The 19,552-nt window shown below is 44.3% G+C and overlaps 1 protein-coding gene across 2 annotated transcripts in view; it reads right to left on the bottom strand.

Annotated features, from left to right (window-relative positions):
* The window catches only part of SLC22A3 (solute carrier family 22 member 3), a 35,161-nt gene extending 17,727 nt beyond the window's left edge, over nucleotides 1-17,434 (bottom strand). Inside the window, exons 1-3 of one of the 2 annotated variants that reach the window (XM_009688364.2) lie at nucleotides 16,742-17,434; nucleotides 4,748-4,851; nucleotides 2,629-2,783 (exon numbers count right to left, since the gene is read on the bottom strand). In XM_009688364.2, the coding sequence (XP_009686659.2) occupies nucleotides 2,629-2,783; nucleotides 4,748-4,851; nucleotides 16,742-17,155 (673 nt within the window). In that variant the 5' untranslated portion in view covers nucleotides 17,156-17,434. The remainder of the gene's footprint in view (nucleotides 1-2,628; nucleotides 2,784-4,747; nucleotides 4,852-16,741) is intronic. The other variant, XM_068938901.1, reaches the window with a different exon arrangement.
* Nucleotides 17,435-19,552: the final 2,118 nt, after the last annotated feature.

Below are 19,552 nucleotides of genomic sequence, written 5' to 3'. Positions count from 1 at the left end.
TTATTTAGTAGTACAAACATACCCATTTTTAATCCCTTGCTGGATTTTTTTTAATTAGAACATGTCTAATTTCTTCTGAAACTCAAAAAAGCCCATACTTCAAGCAATATCCTATGGCTGTGAGATCCAGAGTCGAAATGAGCAGCGCGTGAAGAAGCGCTTCCTTTGGTTTGTTTCAAACCTATCAATGCTATCTAAACTGGCAATGTCAAGTCACTGTCAAGCAGAGCGTTTTACCTTGATTTCTAATACACAGAAACATTTTTAAAAATTTTACTAGAGGAAACAAGTAACAGTGGTTCATTCCAGCTGTCAGTGCTACTATTTTCATTGACTGCTCATCACGTCTGCATAGCAGCCAGGTAACCTTATTGCCTAAGGACAGCTGCCTCTGCATTGGCTCGTTAAGACCTGGGTTGAGCGTAAATGCCAGACAGGTTCTTGGGGTGGCTGGTTGTGCTGAAGCCCAGGTCAGTAGCTGGGGAGGTGTTTCACATTCTCCTGTGCAGCCAAAGCAATGACCTGTATGCTCTTCTTAAAATACGTTAAGATACTCTGTGTGGTCCCAGGGTGTAGGAGAAGGTCCCTGAGAGGATTTAGACATAGTATCCTCTAACCTTTTGCCACTCAGCCCCCAAAATGACCACCACGCTGTCTGCCTTTCGCATGCCAAGAGTTAGGTGTCTCAGAAGAGGAGTCGCAGGAGTGCAGTGTGCCATGTGGCCTTGCCCTCTCCAAGATTTGACACCTTGCTTAGGGCTGCAGAAATACACTTTCCCTCAGGAGGTCTTATCCCTGAACCTTTTCCTAAAGTTATGTATTCCGAGTACTACAAAAATGAACAAAGAAGACCTCCTTTCTTTTGAAACTTGGCTATTTTGAGGAAATAATTGGTCTGTCATAAAATATTCTGGTAGTTACAGCACTTGCCAAAGTTTTAGGATAAGATCTATGTTCAGTTCTCTTTTCAATTTAAAATTACGGCATATGCTTGGAAGTGTGGGGGAAAACAGACTGTGGACCCTCTCCCCAAACCTTGGACCTGAGCTGCTCAGCAGTGAAACTCTGCCCAGAAAACTAAGGTGTTTCTGGGCTTTAGATAGTGCCAGGGCTAGACCAGAGTCTGCATGAAGCGAGACTGCACCTAGGTCACTATGGGATTCCTAAATCTCGCTGTAACTGCTTATGTCTCATTTCAGTAGTGCTCTCACACACCTACTATACTCAGCAATTTAAAAGCATTACAGCCTTCACATACTACAGGGATGATCCAGATTTCTTCACTACATAATAAAGTTCTCACCGCGTTTTGGATTGTCACAGATTATTGAAGGATTGATTTTCTTTTTAAGTAAATCTGACATGCCCTCCTTAGGAGGATGGCCTTCTTAACACCATGCCACTTCATGTTCTAGAAGGGAACTGGAAAGCTTCCCTTTCTGAGCCTGGCAGTCATTCAAGATGTCGTAACAGTACCCTTTTCTCATGAAAAGTAAGCTTGTTATGAGGGGTTTGCCATCACTGGGCCATGGCTACATCACCTATCAAAGAGTCTGGATCTCTGCTGATTTGATACTATTTATAAAAAACATTTCCTTCCCTTTCCCTTTTCAGGAAATGATAATCCTAATATGGATCCTGGTGTACAATATGTCCAGTCTGGCACTAAGCAAAGCCTCCCTGCTAAAGAATGAAGTGCAGTCATCCAAGTGTCTGTTCTCCCAATGCAGAAACACAGTTGACTCCTGTGAGCACCTCTGGAAGTTATTCAAATTCTGCCAAAATAAACAATGTGCCTGTTAGGATATCCTGTTTGGTTCTTGGCTTGCTCAGTAGATGTTGGCCAGTGTGGAAATCTCTATATAATAAGGAAACCTTTATATACACAGAGTCCACTTCTCCACCTTGTAATTATTTATATTTCTTCTGTAAGTACCTCACTCCTCTCCATCCAAGTCCGTAGATTAGACATTCATAAAAGATTTCATTTAGCATCAACAGAAAATGTTGCATTGTTACTGTACTGCCTACGGCCAGCTGCACACAGGCATGTTTGTGTACTGTGGGGGAGTATCAAAGGAGAATTTAGATAGTTCTGAAAGACAATTCTTTCTTTTTAGTCCTTCCTCAGGCAGTATTTATTCCTCACTCCTCCCCATGGGATCCAACAAAATCAGGCAGGCGTATACAATGCTGGTCATTTCCACCTCGCAGCTGTAGTGAACATCATGGAAAGTTTGCACTTGCTGCCACGCTAAGAGGCCCCCTCATTACTAGTAAATTAGCAAATATTACCAGGTAGAGAAAAAACACTCCATATACTGTTTAGCTACTGGAAGGGCTGCTGGCATGGTTCAGACACAGGCCAACAAGCGTCTCCCCAAACATTTGGCTCAGGCGTTAGCCTCAACTAGGGATGCCTCAAAGTGGCAATGTGCCTACAACCACCTTGTCTTGGATAATAAAAGCATGAAATAGGATGGGCTTGGGTTGTTCACTGCCTGCCAATCTCAGGGTCGGCACTTTGTTACAAGAAAAATTTATTTTCAAGAGCAGACCTAGCCAGGCATGTTGATCACCATCCCTCACTTTTCCTAAACAGAAAACAAAGAAGACAGCAGTTCTCACCGATCACATAGCATGTCATCCAGGTTCCCTTGCCAAACACACCTTGGAGAAAACGGAAGATCAAAAATACAGTAAAGTTTGGTGCAAATGCAACTATTATACCACATATCCCAACACCAAGGCAGGAAAGAAGATAAATGAGGATTCTGCCGTATCTGTTGAAAAAGGGAAAGAAATTGAAAATTATTAAAGGCCACAAAGAAAGCTTTTTTCCTGGCATTTTATTTCAATGCGAGATTCAAAAGTGTCTTTCTGATATTTACCTTGTTCCAAAAGGAGGCTGCCTGAAGCTTGGTAAGTCATGCTTTTAGGATATGGGACTGTTTTCTCTACGGTAATTATCACTGCCTTTATCTCGCTAATTTTAAAACTGCTGATGAGGACAGGCCCCCTTTTATTTTAGGAAGTAGTTTTTAATTCCTTTAGTAGCTAAACTAACAGCACAAATGTTACAGTTCAGAATTCTGACCCAATTGAAACAAGGAGAACTTTTGTTGGGGATTTCTGTTTTCACAAATGAGTCAGCTGTAATTCCAGTCAGCTCTGTAAGGGTAAGCCATTTCTTCTTTAATTACTCCATCTACTTTTCCAATGCTTTGTTTAGGCTTAAGATCACCTGGTTTTTAAACCTGCTTTATGTATTCATGAGTCTCATTTTCCAGTGAACAGAACCATTATTAATAGGTGTGCCCAAGATGAACTCTTAATTCTGAAAAAGAAAAACCCCAGTCCCTTCCCTGTATCTTCATAGCAAAGTGTCCTTAGAACAAAACTAGAATTTCCATTTCGATTAAACTGTCTTCTGCTGTTCAGAAGAGACTGTGAAAACTGTTGTAGCTGTTTATCTTGCCAAAAAGAATTTCAAAGAATACTTTGTGATTATCCTTCTCAAAAAGGTTCGTGTAAATGATTTCTATGGGACAAAACATTAGAGCTGCTAAAATTGCTAAAAATTAGAGCTTTCAGCTGCTGTCAAGGACACAAGGGTCTAATGAAACACATTTCCCTAGTGCTATCACATACGACATTGGTGTACTGTTGTTGTATTATGCTTAATGCATATGTACTCTTCTAGACATTATTTTATTTTAATAAGTAGTTGTACTATTTCTACTCTTACACAGTCTTGAGGTACTAGTATTACAAGTGCCCAGTCAGACACTGAGCTGTGATGTTTTAAGTTAACCAGTGTCATGAGATCTCTTTTACCTCCAGCAGATGACTATCACCCTTAGAAAAATCAAACTTTTCTTGCAAGTGGTTTTGTTTGCTAGCTCAAAATTTGTTATCGGAGATGACGTTCTAGAAATTGTGCAAGCATTCCTGCCTCCGAAGAAATCATACTTGAAGATATTACTATTATCACTATTATATATATCACAAAAAAAAATAAAATAAAATTGGCAAAAAGGACGTATTTTATGGACTGAAGAAATATGCTCTGCCAGTGAAATTGCCAGTGGTGCTCTCAGGCAGTGAGATAGGTTGCCTACCATTAACCATCAACACAAAGTACAAACCAGGCTCCCTCCTTCATTCTAAGGGCAAGATAGACCTTATTGGCGTTCCTTGCTCTGGGGCAAGTCCTCATCTCAAGGCTGAATATCACCACATTTTTTCACTAGTAGTCACCCAGTTCTAACAAAGTGAAAGACTGACTGGAGCTATGACCTTGGTGGTCAGCACATGAGTCCGCTGTGTGAACGGAGAGAGTTACCATACTGAGCTCCTTCCTTCTTTCCCCAAGTAGCTGCTTTCTTCATCAACGGTCCCTATTAAAAGTCCTCCAGTAAACACCAATCCAGAAAAGTCCTCTGAATGCTTTCTTTTCATTTCTAAGTCCTTCTGCCCTTCCTGGGTTCAGATGTGCACAGAAAACACTGGAAACCACAAGAAAGGCTCTTTTCATGATTTTTTAAAGTCCAAAAAGGATCAGGAAGTACTATTGCACGTAGTTTCCAGCCCAAAAGGAAGTGAAGACTACATTAGCTGGGTTTCATTAACAAGTTTATCCAGAGTGAATTAAGCCTCCAAAGCGCTCACGCGTGCTTATCGCAACTCACGTTACTAGTGACTCAGTCTCCACAAGAGCCAAAGGATAGTAGCGCTTATACTTTACCTGTCTGCAGCGTAGCCTAGAGTGAATGCACCGGCCAGAAATCCCAGGTTGAGGATAGCCTGCGTTAGATCTAGCATCCAGGCATTGCCACACACAAGGTTATACTGTGGGAACAAGGAAGAGGTATAAACACCCCCAGATCCTCAGAGCAAACCATTTTTGAAAGTGTAAAGGATGGGGATGGGGATGGGGGATGAGGGAAGGGGAAAGAAAAGGGAGCGGAAGGGAAGAAAAGGGAGGGGAAGGGAAGGAGAAGGAGACAGGAAGGAGAAGGCAAGGCAAAGCAAGGCAAGGGGAGAAACTGGGGAAGCACAGCCCTAAAAAGTTTCAGCACTCTCAAGCTATTACTGAGATTGCAGAAGAGCTTCTTCTTGCCAAAAGGATGCTATGTTTTGTACATCAGTTGCCCAGATATGGACAACAAATTGCTGTTTTGCAAACCAAACATAATAAGGTTAAATCTGTTGTCAAGGCAAAGCCATGACTTTGTTTAGTGCAGAATAAGGGCACACAGCTATAGCCAATGAAAATATCAGCTTATAGAAATGGTTTAATTTTTTTTAGTGTTTCTTGGACAAAAGCAAAAACATGTAGCCTCTGAGGAAACTGAAAACACATCTCAGATCAACTTCAGACATATGACAAATGCACTTTGTTGCTATAGCTTTCCCAGACTCTTTTATTCCTTATACTTCGGTAGCTCTAATTGCCTAGCAAGACATTACATTGGTGCATGCCTGAAGAATTCATTAACAGGGTTGGGGATGGGGATGGGCAGGGATGGAGGAAAGGGGGTAGTGGTGGAGAGGGAGGAAGAGAAAGAGACTAAGAAGAAAAAATAGAATGAAACTAAAAATAAATTTGTTATCCAGACGGTATGTCTTTGGAAATCACTTTAAAGGCTCTTTGAAAATAAATAAATACCAACTGCTGCCTGCCAAGTTCCAGATTCAGCGAGTTTTGGTCCATACCTTGGATAACCTTAGGAGTAACGTGGGTTCAGGAGAAAGGGAAGTCATAGATAACAGCAGTTTCTATCATTTACCCTAAAAAGACCTTTTCACTTTCATCTGTGAGCTGTAACAAATTATTTTGTCGCTAACATGGTACTGGTTCCTGAGGCACACGTGTGATGCATTCATTCTCACATATACAGGATACACGTCAGTAACGGTGCTCAAACACTGCACTTGGAAGGGGTGGCCTCATGGGTATTTAGAGAGATTAAAAGCCTTTTCTGCCATTCACATTTCTCCATATTTTAAAATATAGTACCGTGAGCCTGAATTTTATTGTCAGCCATTTGTCTGCTTTAATGTCCAGTGAACAGAGGTGCACACGCAACAAATACACCAGGCACCCAGACTTAGATTTAACTGAACCCAGATCTGAACCCAAGAATAGAAAGTTACATTCCTAAATGTATATTTAGGTACCTAAATGAGAAGCCTGATGGTTTAATATTTGAAACCCCACACAGCTGCCATTCATACCCATTCTTTAAGCTATTCTTTCCTTTTAAAAATGAAAACTCCTTCTTCTGGTGTCAAATATAGTATTGGCACTATCAGAATCACTGATAGTAACCACAACGGAATCATTGTTGTTAGTTACGATGATTTTATTGGAAGTCTGGGTATGTGGGTTTGTGTTTGTTTTTTCTTCCTTTCTTGAAGCCACAAGTCTGGGAATTTTGTGACTGAGAACTGCAGCTTCCAGCTCTCACAATTCTGAAGAAAAACTTGGCTAGTAAACCTGTAAGTCCCCAACCTGACGGATACTTGTCCCCCACTTACTTTAAAAATGTCATAGTTTTGACGTCAACCTCATAATTCCAGGGGGCCCAAGCAGCCACCTTAGCGCAGGTGAGGCCGTTGCATCTAGCTTTTGCTTCTGTAAATCTTGACCAGCACCTGCAGAAATACTAACTTCTGAGAGGAATAAAACCTGTTCTCAGTTGTCATACTCACTGGCTATTGCAATGCCTTGCTAGAAGAGTCTGAACAAGGAGCAGTAGTTTTAGACTTCAAAGACTGCTTAAACCTTTTGCTTTCTGAAACTGTGACAACTCTGTGAAATAGTATCAAAACATGCAGCTTTTGAAAGCAGAGTTTTTTCATGAGCACACCCACTAAAAGAAGAGTTTAGAAGCCAATGCAATTACTCGGGACATTAGCACTGGTTAGCGCTCTCTCTGGTGAGGGTTAGGCTCTTAAGCTAACTGAACAGGGAAATACAGCTTTCCAGAGGGTGAAAAGCTAGGTATGAGAAAATACTGTCTTCAAAAGCATGCTGTTGAAGTATAATTGAACAGGAAATAATTACACAAAGAGATAGGCAGCGAGGACAAACAGGGAGAGGGGTTTCACATGAGCTCAAGGAAATCTCTCTGACATGGTCTGAGCCATGCTGACCCAGAAACACCCCAGGCCACGCGGTCGGTGCAGGTCCCCAGACACTGCCCAGGCTGGGCATGGTGGCAATACAGCTGCCAATTTTTTTGTGCAATGCAGCGACTGCTTTGCCCGACCCCAGAGCAGAGTGCAGCTCTCCCTTTCCCCTCACCCATCCTGCTGCGTAGCTGCACACTTCCTTCTGGGCTTTGGGTCAGGTGGGTGCCAGCAGGGGAGACTTTGTACTCTGCTGGGTGGGTAACAACTCTGGGTTGTTTTACAAAATGCTCTGTTATTTCACACCATTTCCCACTGATCGCTTCAAAGCTAGCTGGGCTGTGCTTAAACAGCAAACTGACTTTTCCCAGGCATCTTTCCTGGATCTCCTAGGAGGATTCTGCTGACTACAGACTGTTCTGTACTATAAAAACACCATTGTATTTTCCTGCGGCAGACATGGGGGGCCAAACACAGCCCAAATGGAAAATTTGCTTCAGAACGAGCTGTTTCAGTGACTTGCATTCGGTGTTTGCAAATATAGAGTGAAGTGTTGCTTAGGGCTTCCTCCTGCTGCTGCCCCTACCTCCTAGAATAATACAATAATTTAGGTGAGACGTGACCTCTGGAGGCCTCTGGATCAAACCCCCACTCAAAGCAGGATCTGCTTTAGGCTGAGGTCCAAATTCACAGCTGGACCTGTTTGCTCTGGGCCTTGTCCAGTGAGGCTTTGAGTATCTCCACGGCATCTCTGGCCATTACTGACTTTCCAGTCTCTCCTCTCTGGCAGGGCTTCTATCTGCCCTCTGTTCTCACCAGGCTGAGGGTATTTTCCCTGCTCCAGGTATCACCTCTTTTCCCAAAACCATTTACAGCTATGGAGTCTGGCAGAGGCCAGCTTCAACCTGCATGTGTATTCCAGCACTGGACACTATTTAATATGAACTTTTGCAACAGCATATTATGTTTCCAACACACTCTTGCAGGAGACTCACTGACTCACCAGTTTTCAGTGCTGTGATTCAGACGAGCTGCAGAGCTTCGCTGTGTCAGTGGAAGAATAAAAGCATGCCCCAACTCTGCAAGCTCAGGGGTACTGATGGGCCTTTGGCACCAGGCACCACTGGAGCGGTGTCAAGGAAAGCAGCCAGCCAGCACAGAGCAGTGTGCGGGGGCCTGCTCCAGCAGCAGCTGCAGGTCCTTGTCTTGAAAGCTGAAACTTGTGATTCTTTTCAAAGTATATATTTTTTAAACAATTTGATCCCTCTTTACTATAAACAGGAAGTGAATAAGTGAATAAGCCGTCACAAAAGAGGGCAAGAGAATGCATGCCAGAAACAAAGAGAGAAAAACATGCTTTCTGGCGAACACTCTTTCATCTTCGCATCCATCTCAGAAGATTCAGGTGACAGCTAAAACTAGCTCTTGGCTAATGATATAGTCAAATATTTTAAATATTCTGGGAAATAGGAAAAGATAGATTACTTCTAAGAAACGCTGATTTTTGTTCTGAAGAGCTCAGTTATGTTAACCTGCACACTCCTATATTAGTTCTGCACTTTGTTCCTTTCTATATATTTAAATAACTTCTGATACAGACAAGTGTTCTCGAACCTTTTCTGTTTGACATAGCATCTAACACGTAAATGATCACCCTGTTAATGTCTTGCTTTTTATTTACAAACAAAACCTTTAAAAGAGAATGTAACCTTTACAAGAGAATTACAGACAGCACAGAAATTTTTTCCCCATCTAAGTGATCTATCAGACCTGCACTACTTGTTCAAATATGATCCGGTTTGGTTGTACCTGATAGTTTTCCCCATCTCTATAGCTTAGAGGAAAAGCATTGGCACCTGTTTATGCAGGATTTCAATCTGTTCCCAGTTAGCCAGGAGTCCTCCGATACGACACTCCACCAAAACATCTCCCATCCCTTGTTAGCAGCCTCCACAAAAAGGGAGAAGAGTGCCACCTCATCTCTGCTTCTGCAAGGGCCATTTCCTCATCCGGGCCTGGGATGATGTTTGTGCTCCTGCCACGCAGACTGTCTATACACAGGCAGCTGCAGTTCAAATTGTGAAGCACTGGCCAGGGGCATTGCCATATAAATTTCCAGTGACATCAAGGAGAAGGAGAGCCTGTCAGCAACCATTTCCCCCAGTGAGTAATAGGAGATCCTATTCCCTGAAAGTACACAGTCTTCTCATAACGCACCAAAAAAATCACAACGTCTGGTCTTTAAATGTCATAGACTACCCTCTTGTGATCCTCCTTGGTTTCCAAAGTCGGTAACATCAAGAATCAAAAAATCTAGGGCCCTCTATCTGACTAGACCACAGCTGACTGACTTTGGTTTTCATTTTTTTCTTTCTGAACTCTTCAGTTTGGCACCTCTATGGAAGACGAGCTGTAGCTCACCCCAACTGAAATTAAACTGCACAAGAAACGTGAGGCCGATGACTCGTTTCTCAGCATCATACAACCCTAGGCAAGCTGGGATCTAGCTGAGGGAGCAACCTCACCTCCATGGCTGCATCAGCATTCCCACACTGCCTGCAAAACTCGGGACACCTTTTGGAGAAACATATGGGAGACATTGGAGTCAACACGGTTTACCTTTCAGTCCTCCAGTGCATTTGTGGGTGTCTCTGTCCACAGGCAGTGTCCTCACTGCGTGGCTGCACTGTGAAGTGAATACTTCCCATTTCACTTGAACTGCCTGGCTTAACTAAGCTCATCCAGGACAACAGAGCAGAAAGGGAATGTCACTATGTTCCTGTTCAGTCCCTGTTCCTCCACAGACTTGAAATTTAATTGCTGAAACATTTATTATGGTATAGGTGGAAGGATGTGGAATAGGAAAGGAAAGTCTTAAGTTTTTGAGCTCCCATTCCAACTCATCCCTGTTCATTGAACTTTATAGTCCTGTCTACATCTAGTGCTTGTTAAAGCCTAGCTAACTGGCTCCTCATTGCAATCATCACATGGGTGAGCTTGCCCAGGCTGGCTAGCTCCAGGCAAGGACAAGTCCTCTTTCTCCACACTGCCATGCTCTCAGCTACACCCTCCCTGTACGAGTGCGTGCACACCACACAGCACTGCAGCTTCTCTGGGTGTTCAATGCTATGCTCACCTGCACAGCCTCTATCCAATGCAAGATAAAAAGCATCATATGCCTGAACTGTTTTCTCTTTCTGTTTAGGGAGAGGACTAAAAACAGTTGTGTAGCCCAAACTGATGAACATTTCAAATCTGCATTCCCTTCCTTTCAGCTTTGGTAGCAAACTGTCATCTTAGGAAAAAATTAGGTGCTGCAAACAGAGGAGGCAGGTAGCAGGGACCAGCTCCATTAGGACATCCTCCTCCATGATATCCTTAACAGACTGAGAGTAGGAACCTTCTATCCCAGCAGCCTTGCAGTACGGGCAGCCAGAAATAGCCAGCTTAGAAGAACATTTTCATGATGAATGTCTTCCCACCCACTAGAGGCTTGAGCATTAAAATGAAAACCCCCTAGGGAATTACAGTAGTTCCACAGAGCATGTACCAAGATACCTTAGAAGGTCTTTTGCTGCAGAAATGCATTGCTTTAAATGACAAAGCGCCACTAAAAAAATCTTCAAAATGTAGCACCTCTGAGTAGAAGTTTGGAAGCGTTCTATTGCCTATCACAACCAAATTTAAAATGATGGATGAAACTCTTTAGTCGATAAGTTCTACAGGCCAACAAGTGCTACAGTGGCCCACCAGCCCAGCACCAACAGAGTATTAAACTCTCCCCCGCCACACACACGCATTCTAGGTGGCATCCAGATGAGTGCACAAGCAGAGGTTGGTTTATATTTTTACTCCCAGTGACAAAATGCTTACGGAAATGTTCATTGTTTAAGGAAATTTGGAGAGATTGCTACTGTTGTTGCACGCTCCTTATCTGTTGCCAGGCAAATCATCTCCCTTCTTTCTGGGCTGTCAAACTGGTATCTTCACACATACTTAATGCAACAAACTCCTCTTCAAAAGCATGCAGTGGAAAGGGAGAAATGACCTTTTTTTTTTTCTTTCTGTTGAAGTAGAGTGCTAAAGGGACTAAGCAAGGACATTGTCCTTTTCCATGCCTTGCTTCAAGCTGAGCACTTAGCAAGACAGACCATTAGCCTTTACTTTGTCCCCAGGGCACTGTGACACAAGGACCTCAGTAGTAGCTATGGCTTTAAAAGCGTTGCAGTGTTTCTGTCATGTGCATTGTCCTGTGCCAGCTCCAAGGCCGAGCTGGCATCCTTGGTACCCCTGCCGCTTGAATCACACAGGCTCATCAAGCTTTCTAGGGGAGAAAACCTTTTCTGTCCTTCTCTTATCTCTCCCCATGGCCAAAGCAAGACGGAGGTGGAGAAACTCATCATCTCCTAAAGGGGAGAAAATAGCAGCTGTTGAAAAAACAGTAAGAAAAACCAAAGCCTGAACCCTCAGCAAGTACTAGTTAGCACAATTCCAGCGAGAGAAACGTAGCCCCAGTGATGTAACCCATGCAAGGAGGGGCTCCAGCCTGTTTCATATGACGAAAGCTTAGCATTTCATAAGAAACTTAGTGATTGCTGCATTCTGCTCTTCTGTCTACCCTTTTTCCCATTCCCTCCACTGCTTACTATTAATCCCATCATGCTGGTGGGAATAAGGCAGGGTGCTGCCAAGCCAATGACAATCAACAAACTAGATCAGTGCTTTGAAGGAGAACTGCATTGCTTATTGTCTTGGAGGGAGAGAGTAAAAGGAGCAGCTGCTCTTTCTCCAGCCTGAGCTTGACTGCTGAATTCTCCCCTGCTCTAAGTCACTGTAAAAACTATGAGAGAAACATTATTGCATTGCTTACAGGTCTCTCTGCAAATGTTGGCTAGCTTTTATTTTCCGAAACAGCTGGCAAGGAGAGGAACAGAAGATTTACTGGCAGCAGGTGCAATAGGATAATATGTTCAGATGATTTTGTCCACCTCAGACCTCACACTTTGGCCATAAATTGTTGCCAGGTCTTGAAATGACATCATCTATAGCGTAAAGACTTGCTGCAGACAGGGCATATTGGAATCAGGCCCTTCTGCTAATCTCCTGCCAATAAAAGCTGCTAGTAAATCCCAAATATGTCAGCTGTGCTGCAGCTGATGAACCGGCAGACTTTTCTCTCTCCCTTTAATCCACCACATGCTATTCAATCTGACAATGTGATTGTAATTCATTCACATGCCTCTAGGAGTCATCATTGTTAAAAATGTTCGAATCAAACGACTATCACTTTGCAAGCTATTATCAGCCACCCTTTTGCAGAGTGCTAGATTTTCTCCACTGGGACTGAAGTACGCAGCACCAAAGCCCAGCAGCATTAAAGGTGAAAGACCCAGTCTTCAGCACAGGTTTCTGAGGAAATTAGTTTTATTGACTTTCACATATTGTGGGTATGTCCCTCTGCTAGAGCTCTTAAAATGATCAGGCCAGTTTTGATCAAAAGAAAGTGCAGTGGATTCAAAAGCTTATTTCCTACAAACGTTGTGATACGTCCTGCCAGGGAGATGTTCCGTGTTAGACATCAAAAGATCACCCAGAAGGAGAGGGTAGGAAGCAGGATTTTCAGTTCAGGGTGACTTGGGTTCCCTCCAGGCCAGCATGAGTCTGCCATGTCAGAGCCCTGAGCACCCCTGCTTTTCCACTTTCTCCATCTGTGGAGCAGAAACACTGGCCTTTCCTGCCCTCTGCACCCTGTGAGAAGTGCTACTGTGGGTCAGCCTTCCCTCTAGAGAAGTGCCAGCTACCTGCTACGTCCAGCATTATTTCAGATTACGTCAGCTGGCGTGAATCAGGAATGAACTTAGCTCAGTAATTACCTCCTCAGCCTCCCTCTCCAAACAAAATCTGAGAAGCCACTTGATTCCGATCCCACTACTGACGCATGTAGCGAAACCTCTTCCAGTTTCGGATGGAGCTACACAAGGCACACCAAATTAAATGAGAGACTATTTGCACTGGACCTATGCCCATTCCTCAAATTCACCACCTATGATGCCATTGCATCAGTAGAGTCACTGCCAAGTTTCACACCATAGAAGAGGCCTTTGCTGATATCTTTAAACCTTTAAGTCATCCCAGCTCCATTTTGCTCAAGGCTAATTCAGGCACTGCCAGCGCTGGACTGTTCACGTCGCATTCACGGATAACACCTCCTCCAGTCTGCCCTCACGGATAAGCCTGACCCAAAACAGTGGAGCACAGAGACTGTTAGATGTGTAGGTGCAGAAGTGGGGGGTCTGCTCTCAGAGCCCATCGGACATCAGAAAAGCTTTTACAAGGGAATCTCTAGCACTGCTCTCTTGCCTGTGACCTAGTTAACTGGCTTTGCCAAATGCTGTTCCTATAATGATTTCTTAATAGATTTTGCTCTTCTTCTCAGATGCTGAAGGAGGAAACACCTGGTATGTTCCCCCAACGCTGGCTGTACCCCAGCACTGAGACCGAAGGGCTCCCACAGCAGTGCGTGCTGCGGCACGCACCTCAGGTACTGCTTACAAAGCAGAGGGAGCTTTTTTTCAGATGACATCCCCCCTTTTTCTGCTGCTTCCTTCTGCTGACGCTATTGTGAAACTCTGCAGAAGACAGCTATCTAGGATGACATGGAATGCAGCAAGTGGCATGGTCCAGTCATGTAGAAATATGAAGTCAGGTACTGCAATATCATTCATTTCACAATTCATCATAAATCAGTCCCTCCAGTTATATGCTTTAGCAACTTCGGGGTACTCAGAAATGATTGCAATATCTTGAGGCTAAGCTGCCAGACCTGCTCTGTGAGATGGCATCTTGGCTTAGCAAAGGCTTTACATGCTTGTATTTGCCTGATTCCTCCCCCTCCACGCAGCAAATCCACACCAGTTCTGTGTTTACCATAAGCCTGCAAGAACTCCTTCAACATCTCTGACTTTTCTTTCTCTCTCATCCTGAACATGTGTTCTTCAGATTATCATATAACTCATCCTTTTGACTTCATCTCTGTGGCCTTTTCCACTGGTGATTCGGCCAGACACAAAGTGCCAGAAGTTGAAAGAAACAAAGCGTGTTTCTTCACACGCGCACGCACACACACACACACAAAATGAAGCATTTGCAAGTAGGCACTTGAGAAAAGGAAAAGACATGTTTGGTGATCTGATTAAACAGAGCACATATCTGCTTTAACTGAGTCATGATTTGTTAGAGCCTCAGGTGAATGAGAGGAAACTATTGAGCTCCTTTTATTACCTGATCTCAAAGCAATTGAGTGAGGCTGCGTGTGCCATTTGCTTCCTTTTCACATGGAGACACCAAGCCTCCATGGGATGTGGTCTATCTGGCAAGCAAGGTACAAAACTGGGGACAGAAGGCAAGGGCCACGGGTTGCAGTCCAGCGCCCTGCCAGCCCGACACGTGCTGCCCCCTGCCAGCCAGAGCCTCGCTAGGTACGGCGGTGGCACTGAGGATGGGACCTGCTGCTTGGCACGGGGGAAAGACAGCGCTGCTCACAGGCCATTACTTTTTGGCTTTGGCAATGTATGCCTTTGGGAGCACAGGTGCTTTCTCGGGTATCCCTTGATCCCTTCTCCCCTCCACGGCCCTGGAGTTTTTTCCCAGGACATGTGGGGAACATGCATTAACACATTGTACACCCAGCAAAGACGATTTAATCTAGTTTCCTCTCGTTCACCTGAGGCTCTAACAAATCATGACTCAATTAAATCAGATCTTCAAACAAGGTGCAGCTTGACAAGGTGTTCACCAGAAAAACGTCCAACCTTTCACTCCTATTTATTGCTGTAACGCAAACACTGGTTTCATTTTCTGTGAACTGTATCCTGTGGCTCAGTGCTGCCAGAAAATCAGAGTGGCTTCACTAGATACACAAGCTGCTGCCATAAATGGACTCTGAGCACAATTTTCTGGACAAAGCTTACTTGGGTTCAGCTACAGCAAGGCTAAAGAGCTAAAAATAACAAATGGAATAAGAAAAGAAATGGAATCTCCTTATTTTCATTTTTAATCTCTGAGGGGAATGGCTAGCACAGATATACCAGGGATGAAAGATACCATGACCAATATCTTCTGAACTTTCCACCAAAATTACACCAGCAGCAGCAGGGTAATCTTCCTGCTGCTGCCTGTTCCTGTGGTTCACTCCTGAGCCAGGCTGCAGCTCCTGAGCAGTGTTAATTTTCCCAGCCCATCTAGCCCCTGGCTGCGACAACCAACAGAGGTAGAGATACGTCATTCCCAGGGACCAAAGTTTGACACCCACTCCCTGTGTATCGCTCACAGCCATCAGAGCAGCCTCCATTTCAGTGATTTTACACAAAATCAGTTCCAAAGCTTTGCTCTAGGACCAGTTGATTGCTCTTATTTCTCTTTTCACAAGCATAAACCCCGGCGAAAGCTGCTCAGTATGAGTGCAGTGCTCAGGGCACAAAGCTCCTGCTCCAAAGACCCTGAAACCTCTGAGCAGATCCAGGAGTCCCGGCTGGACGGGGAAGAAAGGTGAGCTGAAAGGTCAGGACAGGCACCACTTTCTGTTCGGTGTTTGCTCAGGGCTTTGCGTGCTGTGCCCTCATCTGCAATTTCAGAGGGCACAGCTCCAACTCAAGCACCTAGTCAAAACCCACGGTGGGATGCTCATGGGACAAGCAGGAGCCAGAGCACACAATTGCTTTGACACATTTTGCAGTACTCCTTGATTATTTGCTACCTCATCTCTCTAAATGCACTTACAGCACTGTGTTGAAGACAGTTATTGTCAGGATGACCTTAAAATACACGCTTTTAGAGGGCAGACTGTGTGTTGGAGCCAGACCACAGCACATCCACTGCATGATTACAGATTACACAGAGGATCTCCTAGGAAAGCGTTTTAAATGGCCTTTAGCAGCCTAATAAAAAGCCACGACATTTGCCAGCGCTTACCACTAGCAGTAACAGCCAGCCTGCAGTTCCCTAACTATGGCATTTCAGGGACAGATGAATGGCAACTTTGGAGAAAAATGTGTGGGTTTTTTTCTTTAGAAAGCACAACTCTCTCTACTGTCTCCTCTCAGAAGTCAGGGGGCAGTCAGCCATCGGTTCTTTGTTACCTGCAGGTCTAAATGGTTACTACTGTAAACAAAAAGAACGTGTTAACACATACACAGCTCATCCAGATCATCAAGTGGTGCCAACCAGTAACATTTGGGGTGGTCAGCTGATTTGCACCCCCAAAGTCGCTGGCCCTAACTGGTCACCAGAAGCATCAGTTGCAAGGACTCTCTATTTTATCTCGACGTTCCTCTAGCAACGGAGCCATCTCTGCTTGGGGTGTTCGGTTTGGGAGAGGCAGTATAAATCGGGCATCCTGCAGATTAGCTCACCTTTCCCTAAAAGTTTGATGCTGACACTTAGTCACAGTCATTCTCCCAATTTGCTGGGGCATGGAAAGCAATACATTAGGTAAGACAAAACAGTCACCAAAGCAATGACTCTTCCCTGTGTCCTGCAGTGGCAATCCCATTTTACTGTCACAATCCCATGCCAGCCGCTGATCAGAGACAGGCATTCTCCTTACCTCGCTGACGACGGACGAGTGGGGCTGCTCATACACCCAGTTATCGCGGCATGCGGTCAGCGGCAGGCTGCCGGCGCTGCGGTTGCCGTAGTGGGCGAGGAAGTTGGCGCAGCTGGTGGAGGTGTCCCATGCCGTGTCCAGCCTCTCGCACTGCCCCCTCGACGACCCGTTCGCCAGCTGCAGGGGCAGCACCGTAAAGTTGCGTTCCTCTTCGAGCGTCCATCTGCATCTTTCGCTCAGCTCAGCTGCCCCAGGGATCCTGCACCAATAATTCTCTGGTGCCTGCCCAAGAAAAACCACACTAGCAAACAGGAAGGAAAAAGTTATGCCTGTCTGGCAAAGGAGGAAAAAGACTCGCTTTTGGAATCTTCCAAATTCCCCAGCTTCTTTTAAAACCTCATCGAAAGTTGGCATTATGGGGGGTGGTCTGTCCACTCGGAGTGATCCAAGAGGTGGCAGAGTTTGCTTTCACACTTTGCAACTGCTGCCGGTACTTCCTACAAACGTAACCGTGCAGGCTCTCTCGCCTTCTCTCTCTGCTCTCTTCTCCTACACGCACACACACACGCAATCACAGTAGCATAAGCAGAGCTGCAACGAGGCAAGTTGCCTGCACGCATGCATGCAGACACCCAAACATACACGCAGAGTCACGGCATGTCAGGCGGCGTGGGGCTCGCACGCAGCCGCAACGAACTGCAATTTAAAGTGCACAAACATATTGTACGAGGTGGGGGGGGGTTCATTTCCTATTCATCCAGAATGTTAAACAGATTATGCAATAAAACCAGTTAACTCCTTGGGGGCGGGTAAGCAGCAAATGCCAGCTCCGGAGGCGGAATCACTTTGTGGCTTTAATAAATAAATAGGTGCCAGGATAAAGCAGGGAGTTAAGTAAGAAACAGCGCTGAAGCTGTTGCAGAAAGCATCCGTGTGTGGATGCAATCACCCTGTAGGATGGCAGAGACAGAAAGTTGTTTCAAACAGAGCTATTAAGTGTCTCCTTCAGCCAACAGAAGTGAATACTGAGGAAGTGAAGTGAATAAAGGTTTAATTGCTTTTCAGAAGTGCATCTTCACCTTCTATACAGATCCAATTTGAAAGAGTCTTTTCTCTCAATACTGTAGTTAAAGTGAGGGTCACAAACTGTGCCAGTCCAAAATCTAGGATTTTTTTAAAGTTTACTGCTGGGTTTACCTGTGCAAAAAAAAAAAGGTTTAATATGACCGTGTTTATTTTAATTTCATAATGTTTTCCAAATATTTTAAAAAGAAATGACCACTTTCTCTTTCTCTTCCTACAAAATGAATGAAAATAAATTACTTCACTTTTCTACTCTGCTGTTTGTCTGAGTTAGGGGAAAAGGGAAGGAGTGAAGGGGGAGCCTGAAACAAATTGGAGGCAATGAATGATGTGCATTTTGCACTTCATTCAGAACGGTGAGGGCTATTTGGAGGGTCGATCACACTGAGATATCAAAGGAGAGATGTCTTTTCCCGACAGCTCCCAGTGAGCGCCGGGGGAGGAGAAGGGTCCCTCTGCAGGAGCTCCCACATGGAACAGTACACAGGACTGGATGGAGGAGGGAGGTCAGCTTAAGCTCCACTCCCTCACAGGTTTGCCTGCAGGTGCTGGAAACCTCGTTGAAACCTTCACTGCTTCTCAAGCCTTACCTCAACAAGAAATGTTGCTTTTATCCCTGTTGAGTGTTAGCTTAATTCTGAATCCTGAGGTTTAGTCCCTTGTAAGCCGCGTAACAGAGTGCATTAGCGCTCAGTGTTTTATCTGTTTCAGAAACCCATCAATGCAATTGTGAATGAGTCTCTGTGTTAGATATTTAGTAAATACGGCTACTGTGTGGTTCCTTTTTATTACAGTGATTGGGTAAGGAGCAAAACATTATTGCTGCCATTAATTATGGCTCTTCTTGGTATTTTGTCAGTCTGAATCCTTGAGTTCTCTGGTATCCTGTTACTGTGATTTTCATGGTCCATTTCCATACCAGATAAAAATACACTCACCACTATAAGATTTCAATTGCCACCTCTTAGTTTATCAGTGGAGCTAGGCCAGATTTGGTTAGGTGAGAATTCAGTCCATTATTTCAACATTGTTTCTGGAACTACGCAGCAAAATTCCTAAAAGAAAGCATGTTCCAGAAGTGGGTTGTCAAAATTTCATGCATCTCATCCATTATGCTCTTGTCATGCACAGCGTGTGCATCACTGTTTGCCAGACAGGAAGCCAGAAAACCTAGTAACTGAGAGAAATCAGCACTCTTGTCATTGCAGTGGAAATCTGGAACTGGTCTTAACGCTCCATGCGATAATTGCTGGTGATACGCTCAAGGGTTCATTTAATACAGTCAATTCAATTATCTAGTGTAGACGATGTCGAAGTGACCTTAGTTCCTTAATGTCAACCTGTGTTCTCATTTGTCTGATCAAAAATGACGTATCAATATTTACCACCATATCAGTGTGCTGTGAGAATCTTGTCCTGTCAGAGAAATCTGAAATATTCCAGTGACAGATGCATGAAAGTGTACATTAATATTACTCTAGAGTAAGCAATTCCTCATTGTTCCTGGAACTTCAACCCTGCATGCTGTGAGACCTGAATACATCTAAGAAGTCAGACATACTGGGCTTGTATGCACAGCCTACATTCGTAACCTTTTGAAAGAATGCCTTTAAATCTTCTTTGGAGACAGATCTCCAGGTCAAACCAGCATCTAATCTCATGCATACAGTAAAAAGTTATGCTCTTTGATACAGGGAGAGAAGCAAGGGAAGAGCGAGCCAGGGAAGC

The sequence above is a fragment of the Struthio camelus genome, chromosome 3, assembly GCF_040807025.1.
Source record: "Struthio camelus isolate bStrCam1 chromosome 3, bStrCam1.hap1, whole genome shotgun sequence".
Taxonomy (NCBI): Eukaryota; Metazoa; Chordata; class Aves; order Struthioniformes; family Struthionidae; genus Struthio; species Struthio camelus.
The sequence above is the reverse complement of the archived record's forward strand: the minus strand, read 5'-3'. Positions and strand labels throughout refer to the sequence as shown.